This window comes from Rana temporaria, chromosome 2 (genome assembly GCF_905171775.1).
Source record: "Rana temporaria chromosome 2, aRanTem1.1, whole genome shotgun sequence".
Classification (NCBI taxonomy): domain Eukaryota; kingdom Metazoa; phylum Chordata; class Amphibia; order Anura; family Ranidae; genus Rana; species Rana temporaria.
In genome coordinates this window covers 211,349,548-211,376,982 of record NC_053490.1, presented here as the reverse complement: position 1 = coordinate 211,376,982, position 27,435 = coordinate 211,349,548, and the positions used below count along the sequence as shown (strand labels likewise).

The 27,435-nt window shown below is 44.8% G+C and overlaps 2 protein-coding genes across 3 annotated transcripts in view; one reads left to right on the top strand and one right to left on the bottom strand.

Moving 5' to 3' along the window:
- The window catches only part of EIF5B (eukaryotic translation initiation factor 5B), a 69,672-nt gene extending 61,255 nt beyond the window's left edge, over nucleotides 1-8,417 (bottom strand). Inside the window, exon 1 of one of the 2 annotated variants that reach the window (XM_040336361.1) lies at nucleotides 8,254-8,417. In XM_040336361.1, the coding sequence (XP_040192295.1) occupies nucleotides 8,254-8,288 (35 nt within the window). In that variant the 5' untranslated portion in view covers nucleotides 8,289-8,417. The remainder of the gene's footprint in view (nucleotides 1-8,253) is intronic. The other variant, XM_040336362.1, reaches the window with a different exon arrangement.
- A 408-nt stretch (nucleotides 8,418-8,825) lies between these two features.
- TXNDC9 (thioredoxin domain containing 9) lies at nucleotides 8,826-26,041 on the top strand. The gene is made up of 5 exons (XM_040336363.1): nucleotides 8,826-8,937; nucleotides 17,527-17,714; nucleotides 20,855-20,973; nucleotides 22,530-22,784; nucleotides 25,191-26,041. Exons 2-5 carry the CDS (start codon nucleotides 17,529-17,531, stop codon nucleotides 25,309-25,311), a joined length of 681 nt encoding a protein of 226 aa, XP_040192297.1. The 5' UTR covers nucleotides 8,826-8,937; nucleotides 17,527-17,528; the 3' UTR covers nucleotides 25,312-26,041.
- The last annotated feature ends 1,394 nt before the right edge of the window (nucleotides 26,042-27,435 follow it).

Below are 27,435 nucleotides of genomic sequence, written 5' to 3'. Positions count from 1 at the left end.
CTTGCGCTAAAGGTGCCAATAAATTCATATTCCATTTAAATTCATGATATTAATTAAAAAGTTAAATATAATACAATTATAATATTTTTTTTTTAACTGTAATTTTCGGCCATGTGCATCCTGAATTTTCCGTTTTGATACCAAAACTTTCATACGGTGCACCTCTAACTTTAAATGCGATATGACCACCTTTGTCCAACAACAGTATTTCAGAGGGGAGTACACAGAGTCACAGAATAAGAGCAAGAGACAAGTTACTCACACTAGTGCACTTTTGCTGTTCATTTTCGTTGTATGTCAATAAGAACGTATCAAAAGTGCATCAGTGTAAAAGGGGCTTAAAAAGTCATTGTAAAGCTTTGTTATTTAAATAACAAACATGTTGTAATTGCTTCCTCTGTGCAAGGGTTTTGCACAGAGTGGCCCCAAGCCTCCTTTTCTTGGGTCCCCCTGCGGCGCTCCTGGCTCTTCCATAGGGGCACTCTTGCGGACGTGCCCCCGAGTGCTGCTGCTGCTGCTGCTGCGTTCGTTGACACAGACAGCATGACTCGGCCCCGCCCCACTGGATTTGATTGACAGCAGCAGGAGCCAGTGGCTCCTGCTGCTATCAATCTATCCAATGAGGACCAGAGACAGCGGCTGCTGCAGCACAAATGGTTTTTCACCTTAATGCATAGAATGCATTAAAGCAGAGTTCCACCCAAAAACTGAACTTCTGCTTTTCAGGTTGCTGCCCCCCCCCCCCCCCCGTGTCACATGTGGCACCTTTTGGGGGGAAGAGGGAGCAGATACCTGTGTAATGCAGGCTTTTTCTCCCACTTCGGCACCTCCTCCGTTCCACCCCCCGTGCTGTCTTCTGGGAGACACACGGGTCTCAGAAGACAGCAGGGACCAGTGGGATCGTGCAGCGCAACTCGCGCACGCGCAGTAGGGAACCAGGAAGTGAAGCCGCAAGGCTTCCCTATTCGATTCCCTTATCGAAGATGGCGGCGCCTCCACCCGAGAGCAAGATCGGCTTTGGGCGCTGAACATCAAGGGCGCCCAGGACAGGTAAGTGTCCATATATTATAAGTCAGCAGCTGCAGTATTTGTAGCTGCTGACTTTAATTTATTTAATTTTTTTCGGTGGAACTCTGCTTTAAGATGAAAAACCGTGAGGGTTTACAACCCCTTTAAAGTCAGAATTTCTTATCTCTTCCCTTGTTTTGGCCTAGTGATTCAAAAAGCATTGAGGTAAAAGCATCAGCATGGCAGCCAGGCAAACAGCATGTTTACAATGAGGTCAGTAACAGCAGAGTACATATTTATTTTATAACGTGTAATTTAAATCTCAGGATTTGTTTGGGTGGTTCCTGATTGTAATTACTAGAAATCTTAGAAGAAACCTGTCATGCCAGAAACACAGACTGCCATTGCTGACTTCTCCTTGTGGAAATGTTAGTTGTGTCGCTATCATGCTGCCCCCTTGCTTCAATAGTTTGAATTACTGATCTGGATTAGGTATGCAGATATATACTTCTGACTTTTCTGTTCTGTATACCTACACGGTTTAGGACAGGGTTTGACAAATTTGCTTGGAATCTAGGAGCCAGCTAAAAAAAAAAAGTTAGGAGCCAAAAAACACACCCTGTCCCGCCAAGCTTGCGCTCAGAAGAGAGTGCATACGTGAGTAGCGCCCGCATATGTAAACGGTATTCAAACCACACAAGTGAGGTATCGCCGCGATTGGTAGAGCGAGAGCAATCATTCTAGACCTAGACCTCATCTGTAACTCAAAACATGCAACCTGTAGAATTTTTTAAACGTCGCCTATGGAGATTTTAAAGGGTAAAAGTTTGTCGCCATTCCACAAGCAGACGCAATTTTAAAGTGTGACGTTGGGCATCAATTTACTCGGTGTAACATTATCTTTCACAATATAAAAAAAAAAATTGGGCTAACTTTACTGTTGTCTTATTTTTTACTTAAAAAAGATTTTTTTCCCAAAAGAGGTGCGCTTGTAAGACCGCTGCGCATATACAGTGTGACAGAAAGTATTGCAACAACCGCCATTTTATTCTCTAGGGTGTTAGAATAAAATATATATAATGTTTGGGGGTTCTAATTAGAGGGAAGGAGATGGTAGTGAAAAAAACACATTAGAACTGCTGTTTTTTGCTACTTGTAATGTAACCTGTAATGCCAACGGCCACCACAAGATGGCCACTCCTAGATTCCTTCTGCAGGCCTCAGCTTCCTTCTGTGAAGGCTGCAAAGCCGTGGCCTCAATTGCCGGCTGGTAATTGAGGCCTTGGCTTTGCGGCCTTCTGCTTCCTTCTGTGGCCTCAGCTTCCTTCTGTGAAGGCCGCAAAGATGCGGCTTCAATTACCGGCTGGCGCGGGGCGCGATCGCGATGGGCCCGTGCCCGCCGGTAATTGAGGCCGCGGCTTTGCGGCCTGCTTTCTTCTGTGGCCTCAGCTTCCTTCTGTGAAGGTCGCAAAGCCCCGCCCTCACGTCCTTCTGCAGCCCTAAGCTTCCCCAAGCGCCAGGTCACAATTTGTCGCAATTGCGACCTGGCGCCCGGATTTTGTCGAGGCCTGGCTTAGGAGATATTTGTAAAAAAGACAGAACCGATGTCTACGGCGCATGCGTGCCGTAGACAACGGCGCAGGTGCACTGAGCATGCCATTAGTGAATGGGATCATACTGTTTGTGGCATGCTCAAAAGTGATGTCATCACAGCTTCGGCCAGTAACAGTACCGGAGCCGCGATACCTGGAAGTCACTCTGGGAGAGATGGAGGAGACAAACGAGGACGGATGCGGGGGCTTCGACCTCGGGTAAGTACTTCATAATGAGCTAGTATGCTATGCATACTAGCTCATTATGCCTGTGTCTTGCAGGGAGTATTTTTTTACTTTTAACCAAGTCTTTACTTCCTTTTTAACCACTTCCATACAGGGCACTTATACACCTTCCTGCCCAGACCAATTGTCAGCTTTCAGCGCTGTTGCACTTTGAATGACAATTGCGCGGTCATGCTAAACTGTACCCAAACTAAATTTTTATAATTTTGTTCCCACAAATAGAGCTTTCTTTTGGTGGTATTTAATCACCTCTGGGATTTTTATTTTCTGCAAAAAAAATGACTGAACATGTTCTCCTTCACAGATGGGCACTGATGGTACTGCACTGACGGGCACTGATGAGGTGGCACTGATGGGCACTAATAGGCGGCACGGATAGGTGGCACTAACGTACTAATAGATGTGTTGTACTAATGGATGCCAATCAGTGCCAAACAATAATGCCTGCCAGTGATTCCCATTGTGGGCACTGATTGGCATCCATTATTTGTGATTGTCATCCCTGGTGGTTTAGGATGGCATACCTGTGGTGGGCATCCCTGGTGGTCTAGTGGCATCCTTGGTGGTCCAGTGTGGGCATCCTCGGGGGGGCTGTGCTGATAATCGATCAGCACAAACCCCGTCAGAGGAGCAGCCGATCGGCTCTCCTCTACTCGCGTCTGACAGACGCGAGTGAGGAAAAGCCGATTACCGGCTTTTCCTGTTTACATCATGATCAGCCGTGATTGGACACGGCTGATCACGTGGTAAAGAGTCTCCGTCGGAGACTCTTTACCTAGATCGGTGTTGCGGGGTGCACGCAGCGGCTCAATATCCTGAGGACGTCATGTGACGTCCACTCAGGATATTGAAACCACTTTGCTGACGTCTTTTTGCATAAGGCGGGCGGAAAGTGGTTAATGTCTAAACCTTTGGCATCAAAAGTGAGTACACCCCTAAGCGAAAATGTCCAAATTGGGCACAAAGTGTCCCTATTTTGTGTGGCCACCATTATTTTCCAGCACTGCCTTAACCCTCTTGGGCATGGGTGATCAACCTGTGGCTCTCCAGCTGTTGCAAAACTACAATTCCCATAATGCCTCAGCCTTTGGGAGACATGCTTGTACCTGTCAGCGGCTTGCAATGCCTCATGGGAATTGTAGTTCCGCAACAGCTGGAGAGCCACAGGTTGAGCACCCATGCTCTTGGGCATAGTGTTCCCCAGAGCTAAACAGGTTGCCACTGGAGTCCTCTTCCACTTCTCCATGATGACATCACAGAGCTGGTGGATGTTAGAGACCTTGTTCTCCTCCACCTTCCATTTGAGGATGCCCCACAGATGCTCAATAGGGTTTAGGTCTGGAGACATTCTTGGCCAGTCCATCACCTTAAGGTCGTGTTCATACAATTATGCAGGATTCCTGTGCGTCTTTTTGGTCCATTTCAGCCCGAAATTCGGGCTGCAATCGGACCTGAAAAACAGTGTACCAGGGTGCACAGGATCCCTGCTGGGAGCAGCATCGGCATCCAGTGTGAACCGAGCCTCACCCTCAGCTTTTTTAGCCAGGCAGTGGTCATCTTGGAGGTGCGTTTGTGGTCGTTATGTTGGAATACTGCCCTGCGGCCCAATCTCTGAAGGGAGGAGGGGGATCATGCTCTGTTTCAGTATGTCACAGTACATGTTGGCATTCATGGTTCCCTCAATGATCTGTAGCTTCCCAGTGCCGGCATCACTCATGCAGCCCCAGACCATGACACTCCCACCACCATGCTTGACTGTAGGCAAGACACAGTTGTCTTTGTACTCCTCACCTGGTTGCTGCCACACACGCTTGACACCATCTGAACCAAATAAGTGTATCTTGGTCTCATCAGACCACAGGACATGGTTCCAGTAATCCATGTCCGCTTTTCTTTAGTAAATGGTTTGCAGGCTTTCTTGTGCATCATATTTAGAAGAGGCTTCCTTCTGGGACGACAGCCATGCAGACCAATTTGATGCAGTGTGCGGCGTATAGTCTGAGCACTGACAGGCTGACCCCCCACCCCTTCAACCTGTGCAGCAATGCTGTCAGCACTCATACATCTATTTCCCAAAGACAATCTCTGGATATGAGGCTGAGCATGTGCACTCAATGTCTTTGGTCAACTATGGCGAGGCCTGTTCTGAGTGGAACCTGTCCTGTTAAACTGCTGTATGATCTTGACCCCCGTGCTGCAGCTCAGTTTCAGTGTCTTGTCAATCTTCTTATAGCCTAGGCCATCTTTATGTAGAGCAAAAAAAAAAAATTCAGATCCTCAGAGAGTTCTTTGCCATGAGGTGCTACGTTGAACTTCCAGTGACCAGTATGAGAGAGTGAGAGCGATAACACCAAATTTAACACTCCTGAGACCTTGTAACACTAACGAGTCACATAACACCTGGCAGGGAAAATGGCTAATTGGGCCAAATTTGATTATACTCCTAAGTGAAAATGTCCAATGTTAACTATTTTAACTGCCTTAAAAGGTGTTAATTCTGAACAGCCAATCTTGTGATTTATGCCCACCAGTCAACTACACAGCCAGGCAAGCAACGCACTAATTCTCTGGCAAAGCAATACGGCTTTATGTACATCAAATCTGTCTCCAGACTGCTTACTGGGCAATACATAAACATCACTACCTCAGTTAGAAATTTAGGAGCCGATTCTAAAAGATGGCAGAGCTGGGAACGGACAAAACAGAATGCACATAATGTAAAATCCTTTGGCAGTGTTGAAATATATATTTTTTTACCTTTTGCAGAAAGCCAAATTACATTATTCTGTTCTACAACTAGTGTAAGTAACAAGCACCACTATAATAAACTCTGTCCACAAAAAAACAAATATTGCTGCCTGGCAGGCTAGGGAACTTTCTGCTTGCACTGCATACTGTGACAAAACAAAAACCAAAGCCAATGTCCAGCTCATATGCAATGCACAGGGAAGATAGCAACAACTTACAATGGCCAGCTTAACCATTGAGATAAGGAGCCATGCCATCTGTAAAAACTGACACAGATTATACAGTTCTATAGCAGGACAGCCAATAGGAAGCATGTACCGAAAGTCAAGGTAATCAATAAAAGCGGTTTGTTCTTATACAACTCCAAGTGGGTTTAATTTAATGCAATTTGATAATTATTCATATGTAGGATATTCTTAGCGTTGAAAAATACAAAGCAAAGTGCAGTAAGTTCCAAGGAGAAGGGCTGTCCCCTACCTGGTTTAGGGCTCCTGACCAGCTGGGCACTCTGTGCTGTCAGCTGCCACCTTCTACCTTGCCGCCTCCTGAGTCCGGAGCATACAGGCTGCATGGATCAGAGCATCAGTGGAGCTCCTGGCCCCGTCCCAGCCAAGCTGGCTGGGGTATACAGGTACAACACAGCACTGCTGTCTGTCTTCCGCATACCCGGTCCTGGTCGCTGACGCACCAGGATGGGACCCCAATTTGCAGGCAGCGTGGGCTAAAGGGGCAGCGCTGCTATGGGCCCCACACTGACTGGGCACAGGTCAGCTTTCCCCTGTGTTAAAGAAGGCCCTAGGAAATAGGAATTGTTCATGCCTGGTGCCAACAGTGAATGGGCTGACTAAAAACCAGACGCCACAAAGGCAATTTTTAGTCACTATGGTGACCTGGCGCCTGAGATTTGTCAAGCCCTGACTTAGGCCTTGACCCTCTTACATACAGAAGTGACACAGGAATCTTCTCTAGGCAGTGAGAGGGGGGAATTCAGGATATCTCTCAGAATACATCAAGTTGGTGAAGCTTGTCTTGGGCCCCTACATTAAGAGGTGATCTCATCTGGGAAGTGCTGGGAACCAGGAGGTCTCTCTTATAATATGGACCACTGGTAATATGCCCTACTTACATACAGGAGATGGCATACAGATCTCTTCAAGGCAGTATCTCTCAAAGTATTAAGAGATGGTGATAGCTGTCTGACTTCCATGCCCCATTACAAACAAAGGTAGTATAGAGATTGGCAGTGGAAAGGATTGGAGTGCCCTGATCACAGGGAATAAATAGCTGTGGTAGGTGTCTTACCATATTCCCAATTACATACAGAGGTGACACAGGAACCTCCTTTGAGCAGTGCAGGGAACATGGTTGTCTCCTTCAGAGTTTGGAGAACTGCCGATGGGTGTCTCAGCCCCCATGTTCTTATTCCACACAGAGGGGACACAGGGATCTCCATTGAGTAGTGCAGGGAACCTCTCTCAGGATACAAACATCTAGTGATGGGTGTTCCAGCCCCCTTCCCCACTCTCTATACAGAGGGCACACAGGGATCTCCTCTGGGTAATGCAGGAGATCGCTCTGAACATATGAAAATGTAGTGAAGGATGTCTCAGCCCCCAGTCTATACAGAAGGGACCCAGGGATCTCCTCTGGGTAGTGCCTGCCCCATTCCATAGAGTGGACACGGGGATCTCCTCTGAGTAGTGCAGGGGGACCTCTCTCAGGATATGAACATCTAGTGATGGGTGTCTCAGCCTCCTGCCCCCATTACATAAAGAGGGGACACAGGGATCTTGTCTGGGTAGTGCCTGCCCCATTCCATAGAGTGGACACAGGGATCTTGTCTGGGTAGTACAGGGGACCTCTCTCAGAATATGAACATCTAGTAATGCAGGTCCCAGCCCCCTGCCCCCATTCCATATAGAGAGGACACAGGGACCTCCTCTGGGTAGTGCAGGGGACCTCTTTTAGCATATGAACATCTAGTAATGTGGGTCTCAGCCCCCTGCCTCCATTCCATACAGAGGGGACACAGGGATCTCCTCTGAGTAGTGCAGGGGACCTCTCTCAGGATATCAGTATCTGATGATGGGTGCCTCAGCCCCCTGTCCACATCCCATACAGAGGGGACACTGGGATCTCCTCTAGGTAGTGGAGGGGACCTCCCTCAGGATATAAACATCTAGTGATGGGTGTCTCTGTCCACATACCATACAGAGGGGACACAGGGATCTCCTCTGGGTAGTGCAGGGGACCCCTCTCAGGATATCAGTATCTGATGATGGGTGTCTCAGCCCCCTGTCCACATCCCATACAGAGGGGACACAGGGATCTCCTCTGTGTAGTGCAGGGAATCTCTCTCAGGATATAAACATCTAGTGATGGGTGTCTCTGCCCCAATCCATACAGAGGGGACACAGGGATCTCCTCTGTGTAGTGCAGGGAATCTCTCTCAGGATATAAACATCTAGTGATGGGTGTCTCTGCCCCAATCCATACAGAGGGGACACAGGGATCTCCTCTGAGCAGTGCAAGGACCATGGTGGGTCTCTCTGGCAGGGAATGAACAGCTGGCGGACGCAGCTCTTAGGCCTCTGCCTTGCCCTCAAAGACAAATCCCAGGATAAGGACAGGCCCTCAGTGTACGTCTGCAGGCTCTCACCTCTCGTCGGTCTTACTCTTCTGTTTCTTCCCCATTATGACGATGTCCGATGTTCAAGATCTGCTCAGTCCAGGTTTTCTCTCACCTCGCTGCATACGATGGCCACAAGCCTCTCCAATTCCTCCACAACGCATGTGCATGACCCGGTAACCTGGGGTGACGTCATCAACCTGGGGCCATGCTTGGCCAATGGCGAACAGCAAAAGGCATGAGTTGATTACACACTGCGATGCATATGAAGCGGTGAAAATATTAATACAGCGCGTTTACTGCATGGAGGATACACGGAGTATGTTTACGTTCATACAGGTCGTGAGGAAGTTATAAATTGCATGACGGGTCTGTGCGTATCTCTAGGGTGTACCAACATGGCCGCCACACGTGTACTCTTGCAGGGGGGAATCATTGCGGCACTACCCGCAGCTAGTTTTTTTGATTTAACTTCATATCAATGCGTGCAGTTAAAACTGTCAGCTTAATGAATACTGTCTTGAAAGTAAAATAAAGCCTCAGGGTTTGCCAGTAACAAATATGGCGTCGCGTGAGCTATTAACTACAGGGAGGGGCCAAGGTAAGATCACGTGGGAAACGTCAGCGAGCACTTTGCAAGTACGCAGTGTGAACGGTTTGGTTGTCGTGACAGTGCTGTGTTGGTGGGAGTGGTTGTGCGGAGTCCGAGAGCAGGTAATGTGGTGGGGTGGGTTGCTGTGGTGTGTGTACCCCATAGAGGTGTGTGGGAGGCCTGGCACTGTGTGCCAACTAGGCCTGAGCAGACCCTCACACAGACTCGCTTTGTTTCTGCTGCCATGTAGTCTTTACCACCATCTAAGGCCTATTTATGTGTTTTCTATGGGGCCTGTTGTGAAACTACAAGATTGGTCTGCCAGTGTGGTGACTGGGGAATTGTTCTTGGCGCTGGGTCATAATTTGGAGTGTGACCACACCCTACCAGAGCCTGGAGAAGGGACAATGGGGTTCTAGGCCTCCTAATGATAAACCTTGCAGTAGGCACAGTGTGTATTGCAACTTACCAGTCCTTGGTCTGCCCATACATTATACAATTTACCAAAACCATATAGTATGAGGTCACTCTTTCAATTGGCATGTAATCAGACAGGCCCCTGCACTACATAGATAAAGGAAATTGAATAAGAAAATTGTATAGTGTATGGCCAGCTTTAGGCCTCATACATGGTGTTTAGCCCCCTATGCCCCTCATCCTGGCATCTTCATGCTCCTGGAAGGGACCAGAGCGCCGGCCAGCCCTGCTGCCTTCATCTTATAGAAGTCAATGACAGGCAGAAAGACACTTGGTGTTTGTTAAAGCGGGAGTTCACCCAATTAGGTTTTTTTTTCTCTTTTCCCCTTAGATGAATGCTCGTTTTGTCTAGGGGAATCGGCTAGTTGTTTTAAAACATGATCCGTACTTACCGTTTACGAGATGCATCTTCTCCGTCGCTTCCGGGTATGGGTCTTCGGGAGTGGGAGTTCCTTCTTGATTGACAGTCTTCCGAGAGGCTTCCGACGGTCGCATCCATCGCGTCACTCGTAGCCAAAAGAAGCCGAACGTCGGTGCGGCTCTAGCCTGCGCACCGACGTTCGGCTTCTTTTGGAAAATCGTGACGCGATGGATGCGACCGTCGGAAGCCTCTCGGAAGACTGTCAATCAAGAAGGAACGCCCAGTCCCGCAGCCCATACCCGGAAGCGGCGGAGAAGATGCATCTCGTAAACCGTAAGTACAGCTCATATTTTAAAACAACTAGCCGATTCCCCTAGACAAAACGAGCATGAAGCTAAGGGGAAAATGTGTTCTCTATGGGTGAACCTCCGCTTTAAGACGTATAATTGCCTATGCCAGCCCGTCTATTTAAAAAACGAGTGCTGTAAATATTGTATTTCAGCTGTCTTCAAGCCGATCACATGACTCACGGCCGCTTTCCAGCTTCCGATGGATGTCTTCTGTGGGAGGGGCATGATCTCCCTCTAACGTCAGAGGGAGATCACATGGCCGCTTGTCTCCTCCGCAGAAAACGCCCATCGGAGCGGTAAAGCAGGCATGAGTCACGTGACCGGCCTGAAGACATCTGATATACAGTATTTACAACGCTCGTTTTAAAGTAAAACATACACAGTGTTCTATACCAGCCTCTAATAGAGAGGCTGGCAGTAAAAAGAATGAATATTTTATTAAAATAATAGCCGCGGGGCCGGCCTGCAGACAGATAGGATAGGATGAGAAATATAAAATAGGAGTCTTTATGTCTAGTAATGGCAATGACAGGGTACCCTTTTTTTAGGTGGAACTTTGCGTTTAAAATAATGCAGACTCCCACCCAAAGGTGGAACTTCTGCTTGTATGCTTCCTCTGCCTGGTTCCCTTGCCAGCAATGGTGGCTGCAGCACCTGCAAGCCGATCCGAAGATCGGCTGGGGTGCCGACATCGTGGGCGCCCTGGACAGGTAAGTGTCCAAATATTAAAAGTCAGTAGTTGCAGTATTTGTAGCTGCTGACTTTTTTTTTTTCTTTGGCTGGACATCCTTTTTAAGTTGAATTTTGGGGTTTCAAAGTATAACTAAAGGCAAAAGTGTTGTTGTTTTTTTTTTTGATAAAGTGGAGAGGGCTTGGAACGCCTTCAGGAAAATAAGAAAACTCTTTCCAGTGGGTGGCAATGGCAATTAAAAAAAAAAAAAACGGACAGGCTTTTTTTTTTTTTAATACCTTATTGCATCCTCTGCATTAGGGTAAAAAACATCCTTCTTTTCAGCTCCCCCTCTCTGCAAACACCTACAGTCACTGCCACTAGCTACAGGATGGTTTCTGCAGCCTCCCCCTTTTCCAGGTTGTACAGTAGGGCAGGGCTCAAAATTTCAAGTCCTGAGCTACTAGCCAGGCCTCAAGAGTTACTCGCCACCAGTTGCCCCACCTAATTCATACACTGCCCTGTGCCTAATTACACCCGTAAACACGCCCTCGTAGATTGTCTCATGGAATGACAATGTTTTATGCAGAATCAAGTTACAAAATTAAATATTAACAACAACTTTAACAAAATGGGACAGGGCACTGGGGGCAGACCAGAGGGACAGGGCACTGGGGGCAGACCAGAGGGACAGGGCACTGGGGGCAGACCAGAGGGACAGGGCACTGGGGGCAGACCAGAGGGACAGGGCACTAGAACTGGGTCTGTTCCCCATTCTCTTGCTGTCTCCTCTGCAACTCCCATCCATCCTCTCTCTCCCATTCATCTCATCATCAGGAGCCTGTGTGTGCGGCTCCACGCTTGCATGTCCCCACTTCCCCCTTTTATTCAGGCTGGCAGAGAGGAGAGGAGCTGCAGCACAGCGTGAGGGAGTACAATCCAGCGCTGAGATCCACACAACTGCACAGCCATGGACACCAGAGCACAGCGTACAGCACCCATTGAGACCAGTCTGTTCACAGTGCTCAGGCTAAACTGTTGGACACTTACATAGAGCACAAGGAGAAGAAAACTGCACAAACTAGAAGGCTGCCGCTCTCATGTCAGGACAACTTTCAGTGAGCGCTGCACCGGAGTGGTAATTTTTGCAATCCTCCACCTCACTCATTACTTTCTGCTCTCCAGCTACACTGATCGGGGCCCAAGGGAGGGGGGCAGGCTCAGAGAGGTCATACTGTTAGGACCCATGGCTTAATGAAAATTGTAAGGAGAGCCCCTGTGTACTGCTCTGCCTGTGCGCGGCTCACCAGACTACTTTTCCCGAGCATGCACCTTTCCTCTTCGGCCACCAATCTCATCGGGACTCTAAGTGTAGGCACAGATTGGAGGGAGATTGGTCACGCAGCCCTGTAATCACTCGCCAAATGCTAGTAGGCGAGTGGAAATTTTGAGGGCTGCAGTAGGGTACTGACGTCTGCTTTTGATCATTCTGTTGAGAGCAGGGGCAGAACTCTAGCTTTGTGGGGCCTTTGCATGTCAATGGACTGGTTAGGAGCATGCCCACACTGGTGTCTCCTAGCAGCTAAGGAGACACTCAGACAGGGGGTGCCAATAGCTTGGGGCCCACCGCCAGAGACTAAAACGGGCAGTTTTAATAAAGAGGATTCATTATGTCATGAAAGTGTGAACCCTTTTTTCAAATGGAAAAGAAATAAGGTTTTATGTCACTTTAAGTGTATATAGCTAACCGTATGAATAAAGTGTATTCTGAACAGTGCCTGTAAGTACCCTAAAAATCCTTTAAATAGCCTTTGGGGCTCCACAGAACTCAAGCTGGTTGTTTCATAGGTTTTGACTTAAAATAAAGCTCCACCTTTTTAACCATCTAGGGCCAGAGCCCAAGTGATTGGTAAAGGTGGAGGCATCAAATTTCTCAGTGGTAAGGCTGGCGCTTTGTTTAAAGTCTTGTAGAGCTCTTTATAGCTGGCACATGAGGGCTCTGTTAACTCTGTGGAAAATTTGGAGCTTTTGAAATAAATTTTAGCAATATTTTGTGCACGTAAAGTGGAACTTTAGTCAGAAAATTATGTCCTGTTAGATCACTTCAGGCTGGCCCCTTTTGCAAGTATAACCAGGGCTGTGGAGTCGGTAGATAAATGTTCCGACTCCTCAGTTTTATGTACTTCCGACTCCTCTGTATTAATATGCAAATGTATTTTATACATTCCTTGAGGGAAAGAAACGCAACCTACCACAGAACTACTGGCTGGGAAAGCCAACAGTCTACTGTATTGCACAGTTTAAGCAAAAGACAAACACAATGAAAACAATCAAGTGACTGGATAGTAGCAAAAGGCATAAACATCAGGAACAGGATCTTTACCAGTTCAAAAATACAAACCACATTATTTGGTTGTTTTAGAACAAAAACAAAGCTTATCTATAATGAACCAAAAACAAAATCTGTAAAACCTAGAAATGGTTTATATTAATCTTGAAATGTAGTTATAGGCTTAGCAAATGCAAATCAATTCAATGTAGAGTTCTAAGGAAGAGAATTGCCTCTGCCAGATCCTCTTTCATAGAGGCTCTTAAGTCAGACTTATTATTTTTAGGGCTGAAAATAATCTTTCGACACTGACTTGGGTGGGTGGCATTGCAGTAACTATTCTGGCCACATCACTAACGATCTCTGGATAAACAAGGATGGCTTCTTCAACAGTAAGTTTTGATGAGCGATCATACTTTTCAACTTCTTTTAGTGCTTTATAAAACTCATGTTGGAATTTTTTTATTTGGACACTTACTGGTTCTCTAACATGCGTTCCCTGTAAAAGCAGAACACAACACTATGGAAAGTATAAGTATTGCCGCTCCTAATTGTGCGTTGCGTGCCATATAGTGACGCACATGAAAAGCATGCTTCTTCACGGTCACTTAACGTGTTCGTTTTGCGGTTACGTGAGGCACTGCATGCATTGGTCTTTATTCTTACAGTAGAGAAGTCATTAATTATAACTTTTTGTGAATTGGGACATTTAAACTTGCTTTTTTTTTTTTTTTTTAATTCCAATCTAAATTTAGTAGGAGTCGGAGTCGGTGCATTGTTTGCCGACTCCGACTCCCCAAAATTTACTCCGACTCCACAGCCCTGAGTATAACCATGTAAAACATTGCAAATAAGTGCCTATACTGTTTAAAATCCAGTAATGGACTCGCGCCCTACTCTGCACATGCTCATTTGCTCGTTATTTTAGGAATTTTTAGGCACTGCCAAGTTTTTAGAGGCCGATCTGCTTGATGGCCTTAATTCGGAATTAAATCCTCCTATCCTTTACAGCTAAGGAAGCTGCTTCTGTTTGATCTGCATACTGCAATGGTGCTGCACATGTGATCAGTTATGACACCAGCCATTTGATGGTTTGACAGTTTGGTTGAGCACACAAGCAAATGTGACCGTGATCCCGGCATTCCAGGAATGTGAATGTTTTTCAAAACCGTTAAATCAATAGGGTTAAATTGTTCCAGCCTGATAAATTTAAATTTTTTTTTTTTTTTTTAAAGTCGGCAGCTTCAAATACTGTAGCTGCTAACTTTTAATATAAGGACACTTACCTGGCTAGGGTCCCACGATGTTGGAAACCCCAGCCAATCCGTGCTTTGGCTTCGGGTGCAGGCGCCAGCATTGCTAGTAAGGGAAACTGACAGTGAAGCATGCAGGCTTCACAGCCGGTTTCGTACTGCTCGTGTAGATGTCTGTTCTGTGGTAGAATCATGGGCGTAGGAACCGGGGGGGACGGATCCCCCCCCCAGATAATAATGCGGGGGGGACAGGTATGGTAAAATCCCCCCCACCCGCTGAGCCTCGTCCAGTCAGTGTCCAACAAGCTGGCAGCATGAGCGGGCTGCGCTGTAGGGGAGGTGGAGGCGGAGCGGCCAGGCCGACAGTTGCTGAACCTGCCAGGAGCCGAATGAGGGGGGTAAGGGAGGCTAAGGATGCCGCTTGTTCCGCACTGCTGAAGACAGCCTTGCCGGCCGCCGGTACACTGTCTGCAGCAGAGCGGTGCGAGTGTGCTGTGAGTGAATCACGGACCATTCACTTCCCTGTCAGGCTGCCTGACTCAGGCAGAGTGTTCTCCGCCCGACAGGAGCTTCCTAGTCCCGCCCGGCGTGATGTCATTCACAGACCGGGAGGCGGGAAGAAAGAGCCGAGGAGAGTGCTGCTGTGAGGAGCCAGTGAAGCCCCTGCAAAAGTGCAGGTAAGTTTTCTAAGCTAAAAACGTAACCTAAATCACTGTTGTCACAGTGGCTTAGCTGTGTCAACCTGCCTGAAGTGTTTAACTCTTTGGGGGGGGGGGGGGGGGGGGGGTTTACATTGGTATTTGAAATATGCAGCATGGAGGGGGTTATTGCATTAGTGACCAGTTAATTAACCCCCTTGTGCTGCATTTATGTTGCAGCATCAAAGGGTTCATAAACTCTGATACCAGTGCCACTAATGCAGCACAAAGGGGTTAAATAACTGGCACTGGTCACTAATGCATCAGTGGTGTATTTGATACTACCCACCCCTCTCTTGTACATACTACCCACCCCTCTCTTGTACATACTACCCACCCCTCTCTTGTACATACTACCCACCCCTCTCGTGTACATACTACCCACCAATACCCACTCCTCATGTACATACTACCCACCTATACCCACCCCTCTCATGTACATACTACCCACCCCTCTCGTGTACATACTACCCACCCCTCTCATGTACATACTACCCACCTATACGCACCCCTCTCATGTACATACTACCCACCTATACGCACCCCTCTCATGTACATACTACCCACCTATACCCACCCTGACCATGTACATACTGCCCACCTATACCCACCCCTCTTGTGTACATACTACCCACCAATACCCACCCCTCTAATGTGCATACTACCCACCAATACCCACCCCTCTAATGTACATACTACCCACCTATACCCACCCCTCTTGTGTACATACTACCCACCCCTCTTGTGTACATACTACCCACCCCTCTCATGTACATACTACCCACCAATACCCACCCCTCTCGTGTACATACTACCCACCTATACCCACTCCTCTCATGTACATACTACCCACCTATACCCACCCCTCTCGTGTACATATTACCCACCCCTCTCGTGTACATATTACCCACCCCTCTCGTGTACATATTACCCACCCCTCTCGTGTACATACTACCCACCTATACGCACCCCTCTCATGTACATACTACCCACCTATACGTACCCCTCTCATGTACATACTACCCACCTATACCCACCCCTACCATGTACATACTGCCCACCTATACCCACCCCTCTTGTGTACATACTACCCACCCCTCTCATGTACATACTACCCACCAATACCCACCCCTCTAATGTACATACTACCCACCTATACCCACCCCTCTTGTGTACATACTACCCACCCCTCTCATGTACATACTACCCACCAATACCCACCCCTCTCGTGTACATACTACCCACCTATACCCACCCCTCTTGTGGACATACTACCCACCCCTCTCATGTACATACTACCCACCAATACCCACCCCTCTCATGTACATACTACCCACCCCTCTCATGTACATACTACCCACCTATACCCACCCCTCTCATGTACATACTACCCACCTATACGGTATAGGTGGGTAGTATGTACATGAGAGGGGTGGGTAGTATGTACATGAGAGGGGTGGGTATTGGCGAGTAAAAATGCTGTCCCCCCCAGATTTGTAAGGGTTCCTACACCCATGGGTAGAATCAATCATTCTCCATGCCACCTTGTGTATGTGAACACATTTACCCTTTCCTGGTCTCCCCTGTGATGGGCTACACATCTTCATGCAAACACAGTACACATGGAGCAAGTAACCAGAATTAAAAGCATTGCTCTATCCACACTAGTGGTATAGTGAGGTCCATCAGTGGACATTAGGGAGTGTGCACAGGACGAAACTGTAAGGCTAAACAAAAGAGCCATGGTATGCTGGATATTCTAGAATGCTAATAAAGAAAATAAATGTCTATTAAGGCAACTGTCAGATGCTTGTGCTCATATATGAACTGGCAAGCTATCCAATTGCTGATGTCAGTGATCACATGTTCAGCACCATGGCAACTGCAGATAGCAGAGGCTAAGATGGCAACTTACTTGGCTTGTATATTTCAGTACTTGCCCTGGTTACTTTATGCAAATTAACAAACGTTTAGGAGCTGTAAAAACATCAATCGCTCCTAAACTCCTGTTATCTCTTGTGAACGTCAAGTTTCAACGTTTTTTTTTTTATTATTTTATTTGGGAGTCAACTTTTGCAAAGGGGAGTGCAAAAAAACGCCTGTAAATTCAAACGCTCATAAACTCGCCTAGACTTTGTACAATATGCTCTCAATTTGCATTTTTTTTTGCCACGTTTTCCCAGCTAAAACGCTGACGTTTTTTCTGCTCCTAGTGGGCATGGAGCCTTATAGTCATTTCTAGGCAGTTGAGATTAAAAGCATTTTTTGGAAAGCAAATACACGTGTTCAGGACAGATGTTCAGAGGCATTTGAAAAGGCATTTGCCTGTAACGGCTTGTTAATGCGGTAAATCGCGTTTAGCCTTGTTTCGTTTACAGGTATTTTTAATGGAGATACATTTTTGACTTTTTATTTTTAACGTGGCAAAACAGACGTTTTTAAACGTCGTTTGTGATCTGTCAAATCATGCAGGGGAGGTTGTAAAACTTTCCTTGTACAATTACACCTTCCACCAATTAGAAGCTATGAAAAATGTAGTCTATTTTAGTATTTTTCTCTTTTGTTTATTTTAGACATGGCTGACACTTCTGCAGGGATGTTTAAAAAAGTCATGGAGAATCAGTTGTTGCAGACTGCCAAGATGATGGAAGAACAGCTGGATGCTCAGTTGGAAAAGCTAGATAAGTTGGATGAAGATGAATTGGAGAACCTAAAGGCAAAGCGACTAGAAGCTTTAAAGAAGGCCCAGCAGCAAAAACAGGTAATTTTGTTTTTAAGGGAACCTGGGCTTTCATTTTACTATACAGGAACTAGCCATCCGTGCATGGGAGTCCTCTGTCATGTAGTTAACACGCAAGTGTTTAGTTGTACAAATGCCTCAATTTACAAACCTACAACCCTGATTCCAAAAAAGTTGGGATGCTGTGTAAAATCTACATAAAAACAAAAATGCAATTATTTGCAAATCTCATATACCCGTATTTTATTCCAAAAGTCATTGTCTGTGAACATGGTTTACTGTGCCATACACAAGTGAAAGGCAGGGGTTGACAAATTTGCTTGGAATCTAGGAGCCAGCTAAAAAAGTTAGGAGCCAGAAAATGCGCCCCGTCCCGACGAGCTTGCGCACAGAAGCGAACACATACGTGAGCAGCGCCCACATATGTAAACGGTGTTCAAACCACACATGTGAGGTATCGCCGCGATTGGTAGAGCGAGAGCAATAATTCTAGCCCTAGACCTCCTCTGTAACTCAAAACATGCAACCTGTAGAATTTTTTAAACGTCGCCTATGGAGATTTTAAAGGGTAAAAGTTTGTCGCCATTCCACGAGCGGACGTAATTTTGAAGCGTGACATGTTGGGTATCAATTTACTCGGCGTAACATTATCTTTCATAATATTAAAAAAAAAACGGGGATAACTTTACTGTTGTCTTATTTTTCAATTAAAAAAAGTGTAATTTTTTCCCAAAAAAGTGCGCTTGTAAGACCGCTGCGCAAATACGGCGTGACAGAAAGTATTGCAACGATCGCCATTTTATTCTCTAGGGTGTTAGGATAAAAAATATATATGTTTGGGGGTTCTAATTAGAGGGAAGAAGATGGCAGTGAAAATAGTGAAAAATAGTGAAAAATTTCTTTAGAATTGCTGTTTAACTTGTAATGCTTAACTTGTAATACCAACGGCCACCACCAGATGGCTCCAGCTTACACATCTGGTGGTAATAACTTGTAATACCAAGGACCCTATTTCTAGTCGCCATGGCGACCTGGCGCCCGGGATTTGTCGAGCCCTGGTGAAAGGTATCTTCTATCTGCAAAGAAGCCATATCTGAAAATTATCTAGAAATGCTGCCATCTTTTCTGGGCCAAAGCTCATTTAAAATGGTCTGTTGCAAACGTGGAAAACTGTTCTGTGGTCAGACAAATCAACATTTTTTTTTTTTTTTTTTTTTGGCAACTGAGTCCCGCATCCTCTGGACTTAAGAGGAGAGGGATGCTGTACTGTGGTAAACATGGCCCTGTTGTTGCCATCAATTTTAAAAATATTTTATTAATTAAAATAATTATATTAATTTTTGTTTCCTAAAGTGTTTGAACCTAAAAGATGATACTGCTTCTTTAAAGCAATATAATATGCCCTTTGCCCCTACTTTGAGTAAACTGACCATGCTAATATGGTCGGTTAATGCCTTGTCATTCCGCAGTTAATACAGGCATGCTGTGCAAGAGCAGATCATGTCTGTAGAAAACCATGCTCCCTCCAGCCACTCCTTCCCTCCACTCGCTGCACTCTGCTGGGGAAAGGGGGATGTGATGTTATGCCACTGGGTCTAACTGCGTTTCATTGCCAGGGAAATGCAGAAGCTCAGCAGCAATGTCATTTCATGCAATGATGTCACGCCCCCTCTCTTGACATGCCCACCAGCAGGTCTGTGGATCACTCGTAAGCTATAGCTATCATGTGACCTGCAATTTCAAAGCCAGGGATTTCATTATAGAAGTGATCCATGGAATAATGTTTTTTTAAATTGGTGAACTTTGCAGCTATGACCAAGTGCTGAATTCCTGAAACGCGTTAACTGCTTCCCTGTACGGAGCTGTATTTGTGCCTTTTTTGCAATATTAAAGGATTGCAGATTTTTACTGCTGAACGTGGGTGTCACCAATTCTTTTTACATTTTTGTGAATTTCACTTTAACCTCTTGGTGCAGAGCGCACGCAAATATGCAGCCTCTCGGCGGCTGGGCCTTGGCGCGGAGTAGCCGCATATTTGCGTGCAGTAGCGCCGACAGTGCTGTGCGGAGTGTGCGTGCCTTGCATTCTCACGACGGCTCACAGAAGGCTCCTGATCGCTGTTTGTAATCGGGACTTTTCCGATCAGGTGTCCGCCATGACAGCCAATCACGGCGGTCACGTGGCCATGAGGCCCCGCCTCCTGGCATGGCCAACCCCTTAAAGGGCTGGCAGCAGCAGGTTCTCAAAGGGTTAAAATAGTACATTTTCTCAGTTGAAACATTTGATAGGTTTTCTATTGTCAATAAAATATGGGCTTGAGAGTTGCAAATCATTGCGTTCTTTTCTTTGTAGATTTGAAAGAACTTTTTTGGAAGTGTGTATGTGTAACCCACTTCACTGGCAAAGATGGGCCCTGAATTTTATCAAGCAAGTATAACAAATGGAAAATTTAGCATAAACATACCAGGGGATATAGTAAGGCTGCGTTCATATGTAAGCATTCTGTAAATGCGCACAGTGCTTGTGGTGCAATTCACTGTTAATGGCACACCAAACGCGGCAAGCAAACACCCAAAACTCCATGCCCAAAAAGGCAAATGAGCTTCTTTGGCACACTTGCCTCTTTTAAATGCATGGGCAGCCCTACACATGAGGCATGGGGAAAAAAATGCAGGAGACACTAGGTGTGAACCTGGCCCAACGGTACCATTAGAATCCCCACCTCCAACAAAACAAATTAACTTTTCAATCTTTAACTGAAGGCTCTGTGGATGTGCTTCTGTAAAGTAGTTTGTCATAATTCGTAATTTATAATCAGTTTAGCTTTGTTTGCTTCTTTCTCAGCAATGGACAGCTCTATGAAACTGCTATATAATACCTGTGGAGGTGTAAGATACAGTCCTTGCTAATGAGCATCAGAGGCCAAAGATTTTTTTTTTATAGTTTTGTTGCTGAAAACCGTCCAAAACTAAACCCATTTATCACTTTCCCAAAACAAATAATTTATGGCTTCCCCTAAATGTAAAACTGTCGTAGTTGCGTTTCCTCTCAACCAAACAGACAAGCCATCAAATAGCCAGTGTCATAACTGATTCACATGTGCTTTGGCTTTACAATGTATACTGATACAGCTGCTTATTGTATATCATTTTGTACTTCAGGAATGGCTCTCCAAAGGGCATGGTGAATACAGAGAAATACCCAGTGAAAGAGATTTCTTCCAAGAAGTGAAAGAAAGTAAAAATGTTGTCTGTCACTTTTACAAGGACTCTACATTCAGGTATTGTATAGACATTACTGATGTACTCAGTGTGCATGTAGATTTGCATAAATCAACCTGGCAAATCAGTTTTTGTACAGCTTTTCCAGTGCAAAACAGTCTTGTCCAAGAAAATCTTCTGCTTTTGAAAGGGTTCTAAGGACAAGGCTGTGATGGGCTATGAAAAATCTCATAACCTCTTATGTCAATGTATTTGTTCAAAGAAATGGGTTTAACACGGCTTCCAAGCAGCATTACTCTGCCCTGAAATGTAAATCTGACTGCTAGCAGGGAGGAGATGTATATTCTCAATAAAAAAATGTTTTCATATTTTGGCCAATGTATTCTGCTAGGTGTTTTTGGTTAAAAAAAAAAAAAAAAAAGTTTGATTGGTTTACGCAAACTTTATAGCATCTACAAACTATGGGATATATATACTGGAACTTTTTTATACTAGTAATGGCAACAATCGAAACACTGACACTTTGCGGGAACCAGTGACATTAATGCAAAACAGTCCAGGGTATTTGTGGTTTTGATATTTTATTGTCGAGCTTGAACTTCTCGCAGTAGATAAAGACAACTGTCACTTGGCCTCACTAGAAGATTTGTGCAAGCACACACTGCTTTTACCATACTGCCACATGTATGGAAGAATTAAGTCTTCTTGCTCCCTCTAGCAGCAGACTTGATGCAACTACTTTATCTTCAGGACACTCTAGCATCCCCTTCACTGACACCCATCCACTGACTCTTCTAGCTGAAGGGGTGGCCCTCACAAGACAGGCCCAAAGACACAGATCTGTACTCGCTGTAGGCAGAATAAGATCCTTGCTGGTATCCCCCTTTCAGTCAGCTCTGCAGGACCTCTGGGTTCAGGACCTTGGGTCTACTATCCAAGGCCGCATGACCACTTCTACGGGGGGGGGGGGGTCAGCCTCCCCTCCCTCTCCCTCCAGGACTCTGATCTCCAGCTGAGACCCCAAGAACATGTGCCCTTGGCATGTTATACAGTATGCCAGCATGCATTGAGGCACTGTCCTCTGCCAGTAGCGCAGGCTGTAACAACGCCTGTGCCCTCACTTGTCGGGTCCCCTCCCACTGTCCAAAATGCCCCCCTATTGGACCAGTGTAGGACATTCAGACAAACGGAGCTGCACCTGAGCACTATGAGCAGACCTTACCAATAGATCCTGCTCCCTGGTAGGCAGAGAACACTCCCAAGTTTGCCTGACAATCTTCCTCGTAAGCAGACCAAAAACCTATTCTCTCTCTTCTAGCACCTACCTAGGAGGGTTCTACATGTGTATTTGTGATCCTGTGCACAGCTGCCACCCTGTAGCAGTAAAACTGATATATAGGGCAGTCAGCGAGTTGTTAAGACACGACAGTTTCTTGGTGGCTTATTTGAAACGGCTGATTGCAACAAGCATAATATTGTGTAGACTGTTGCTTATCAAATGATGCATGTGTTTTATTTAGCGTGCAAAACTTATCATATCTTAGAATTGATACTTAATATCAAATGTACTTTTTTTTTTTTTTTTTTTTTTTTTTTTTTCCTTTCTTGTGAACAGATGTAAAATAATGGATAAGCATCTTGCATTGCTGGCTAAGAAACACGTAGAAACCAAGTTCCTGAAACTGAACGTGGAGAAAGCTCCTTTCCTGTGTGAGAGACTGCGTATAAAAGTCATCCCAACTCTTGCCCTTGTGAAAGAGGGGAAGACCAAAGATTACGTGGTTGGTTTTACCGATTTAGGGAATACAGATGAATTCACCACAGAGACTTTAGAGTGGAGACTCGGCTGTGGTGATATTATTAGCTACAGGTAATTTACTCACTTGCCTTGTTTTCTTCAAATAATACGCTTGAAATGCCGTATGGTTATGGTGCATTTTTAACCCTTTCAGGATAAATTGGGCTGCCTTTTGGTGGTATAATATTATTATTATTATTATTATTATTATTATTATTATTCAAAGGAAAAATTTAGCTTAGATAATTTTTTTTTGTCTAACCAGATTATTTGACCTCATTTGCATCCATCAAGGTCAGTGTGCCGTTTGTGGTAGGCCCCAGGTATAAACGGTAATCATCATTTCACCCTGTAAATGCTCCCATGACACTCAGGTTTGAATGTGCAAAACGGTACACTGTCCACATGTGCAATGAAAACCGCAATATAGTGCAAGAACGTTCCTGTATTTAAATGGCAACAAGTGTAATGATAAAATCAGATCGGTACACAAGTAAGAAAAAAAAAAATACTCTGTACATTTCTATTTGATAAGGAAAGGTGAGGTCAAATAATCTGGTAAGGCCTCATGCGCATTGACTTATTTCCATGCCTGGGCGAAGTAGCCGCAGCATACAGCTGTGCATAGTAATGAATAATTGTACGTGGGAATATGCCATGCATGAAAACTTGTGCAGGGATGGTTATCTTGGAACACTTTTGCGTATTCCTGGATTTACACCCATGTTCAAAATGTTGTGTCTTCTGTGCGCCCGCTATTTACATCCAGTGTCTTAAAGTATTCATACCCCTTGAAATTTTCCACATTTTTGTCATGTTATAACCAAAAACGTAAATGTATTTTATTGGGATTTCATGTGATGGACCAACACAAAGTGGCACATAATTGTAAAGTGGAAGGAAAATGATAAACAAAAAAAAAGATTTAACAAATATCTAAAGTGTTGCATGCATTAGTCCATACTTTGTAGAACCACCTTTTTGCTACAATTAAAGATGTAAGTATTTGGGTATTTCTCTACCAGCTTTGCACATCTAGAGGGACATTTTTGACAATTCATCTTAGCAAAATAGCTCAAGCTCTGTTAGACTGGATGGAGAGCATCTGTAAATGGCAATTTTCAAGTCGTGCCACAGATTCTCAGTTGGATTTAGGTCTGGACTTTGACTGGGCCATTCTAACACATGAATATGCTCTGATCTAAACCATTCCATTGTAGCTCTGGCTGTATGTTTAGGGTCGTTGTCCTGCTGGAAGGTGAACCGCCACCCCAGTCTTAAGTCTTTTGCAGGCTTTCTTCTAAGATTTTCCTGTATTTGGCTCCGTCCATCTTCCCATCAACACTGACCAGCTTCCATGTCCCTGCTGAAGAATAGCATGATGCTGCCACCACCATGTTTCACAGTGGGGATGGTGTGTTCAGGGTGATGTGCAGTGTTAGTTTTCTGCCACACATAGTTTTGTTTTTAGGCCAAATGTTCAATTTTGGTCTCATCTAACCAGAGCACCTTTTTCAACATGTTTGCTATATCCCCCACATGGCTTCTTGCAAAATTCAAAGGGGACTTCTTTTGGATTTCTTAACAATGGCTTTCTTATTGCCACTCTCCCATGAATGCTAGATTTGTGACGTACACGACTAATGGTTGTCCTGTAGACAGATTCTCCCACCTGAGCTGTGGCTCTCTGCAGATCCTCCAGAGTTACCATGGGCTTCTTTGCTGGTTCTCTGATTAATCCTCTCCTTGCCCATCCTGTCAGTTTAAGTGGACAGTCATGTCTTGGTAGGTTTGCAGTTGTGCCATACTCTTTCCATTTTCATATAATGGATTGAACAGTGCTACGTGAGAAATTCAAAGCTTGGGATATTTTGTATAACCTAACCTTGCTTTAAACTTCAACTTTATTGCTGACCTGTCTGTGTTCCTTGGTCTTCGTGATGCTGTTTGTTCATTAATGTTAAACCTCTGAGGGCATCACAGCACAGCTGTATTTATACTGGTATTAAATTACACACAGGTGGACTTGCTAATTGAGTAACTTCTGAGGGCAATTGGTTCCACTAGATTTTAGTTGGGGGTATCAGAGTAAAGGGGTCTGAATACAAATCCACGCCACACTTTTCAGATATTTATTTGTAAAAAAAAAAAATTGAAATCATTTTCTTTCCACTTCACAATTATGCTCCACTTTGTGTTGGTCTATCACATAAACCCCAATAAAATGCATTTATGTTTTAGCTTGTAACATGACAAAATGTGGAAAATTTCAGGGGGTGTGAATATTTGTTTCAAAATGCCGTGTATAGACCTAACTGTATATATTAATGGGCCCTTTTTTGCCTGCTTTTTTTTTTTTTTTTCCTCTAAATGAATATATTTGTCAGCTTCCTGTTTAACAGCTTTATAACAAATATGATTTGCTTTTTGTCTCCCTCCCCCCTTTTTTTTTTTTTTTTTTTTTTTTTGTTTTTTTAGTGGAAATTTAATGGAACCTCCATTTCAATGTCAGAAGAAATGTGGCAGCCATTTTACAAAACTGGAGAAGAAAACTATACGAGGAATGAAGTATGACTCTGACTCGGATGATGACAACTAGTTTGTCAAAATGCCCGACTGAGCCAGCTCTACGATTATCATCCCCCATCACTGGGATTTTATAAGAACTCACTTTGACAGTTTTTCGGACATATTGATCTGCTTTGAAAATGTAACATTACTTTGACAACAGCACTTGAAAACACATTGAATATTTGTTCAAAGCCAACTACAATCCTTCGGTGTAAAACTTTCTTTCAAAAGTTTTATACAGCCATCACAAATTTATGTATGACAGCTAAAATGTGTAGATGTCATGGATAAAACAAGATCTGTATTTTTAAAAAGACACTAGGATTGAGCTTTTACGAATTTCACACTGGGTGGGTGTGGGTTTTCATTAATTAACTTGTTCATATATCGGTATGTATCAGATACCCAGGTTGAAGCTAAACTCTGGTGAAAAGTAAGTCTTCCCTTGCCACGCCTGAACTTCATTATTTAAATGTTCATTTATGTCTAGAGGGACTGGGTAAAGTACATTTAGGCCCCTTTCACACTGTCGGACCGATCGGGTCCACCTGTCTGTTTTTCAGGAGGACCCGATCCATCGCGCTCTATGGAGTGGTGATCTGATCCCGTCTGCTTAACCACTTCCATACTGTAGGCCCATCCTATGACGTCCTTGATTTTTTGGGGAAATCTGAATGATGGCTGCAGCTACAGGCATCATTCAGATATCGTTCTTTTTTGCCGGCGATTCTGTGCACTATAAGAATGATCATGGCGGCAGTTTTGCCGCTTGATCGTTCTTACAGGCAATGGGAGGGGACATTCCCCCTCTTGCCGCCATCTGGCGCTTCTCCGGGCTCTCCCGTGCCATCGGGGGACTCGGAGAAAGAATCGGATGACGACCATAGAGATTTGACAGTCGGAGGCACAGGTGCGACGTTGTGCTGTCACGTCCGTCCCACGGATGTAAACAAAGCTGCAGATGATAAGCATGAGATCGTTGCGTTTTTTTGGATCTCGGTCTTTCCCCTCCTTGAGGAGAGATGTGGGGTCTTATTGACCCTGCATCTCTCCATAAAGTGGACCTGTCACGATAGATTCCTAATTACATTCATTGTAATAGAAATAAGTGATAGAAAAATGTAAAAATATTTATATATATATATATCGCCATTCCATGAGTGTGAGCAATTTTAAAGCTTGACATATTGGGTATCTATTTACTCGGAGTAACATCATTTTTCACATTAAACAAAAAAAATTGGTCTTGCTTTACTGTTTTGTTTTTTAATTCATCAAGCGTTTGAAAAATATATTGCGCAAATACCGGGCGAGATAAAGTTGCCATGCCCGCTATTTTATTCCCTAGGATGTCTGCTAAAAAAAAACATATGTTTGGGGGTTCTGAGTATTTTTCTAGCAATAAATGATTTGTAGGAGATGAGTGCCAGAATAGGCCCGTTATGGAAGTGGTTAAAACGGACAGATGGAGTTCATTCCCCATCCATCCGGTGGATTGGATGACAGTTGGATGGAAACGAACAGACAATTTATTTACATCTGACAGCCCATAGAGGATAGCAGGCTGTGTCCTCTTTGCTGCTAAATTGGACTATAGCCCTGCAATGGACATGAGTACACCCATCCATGGCCAGAGCACAGGGGAGAGGAGGCTCTGATAAGTAAAAGTGCATTTATTGTCACCTAGACCAAACAAGCATTTAAACCGTGCAATGCAGGCACAACCCCATGCAAGAGACAACTTTTACTTTTGCCAAATTGAGGCTTTCAATGTCGGCAAAGAACCTGAAAAGCAGACCTTTTCTTACCTGGGCTACTATCTGATAGATTCATTTACCAAACAGGTTTAGATGTCATGTGGATTATGTTGAACCAATCTGATCTTCCATTGACTTTTTGCCCTGCACTAGAAAGAATGAAGGGGGGTAGTGTGGTTGCCATGAAAAATGCTGCCTGAGACCATTCTTTCAATACAGATGTTGCGAAATGAAGTCTATTGTGGTATGGGGTGCTTTTGTTATTCTGTATTGCGGTCTTTAGGGTTTTGAATGGACAGGCAATGTTAAGCTGACAAAATAAATGCTTTTGCGGTGCATCGACTGCAGGTACTTATTAAAGTGTCCTGAAGTAAAATGCTTATAGCAATAGCAGC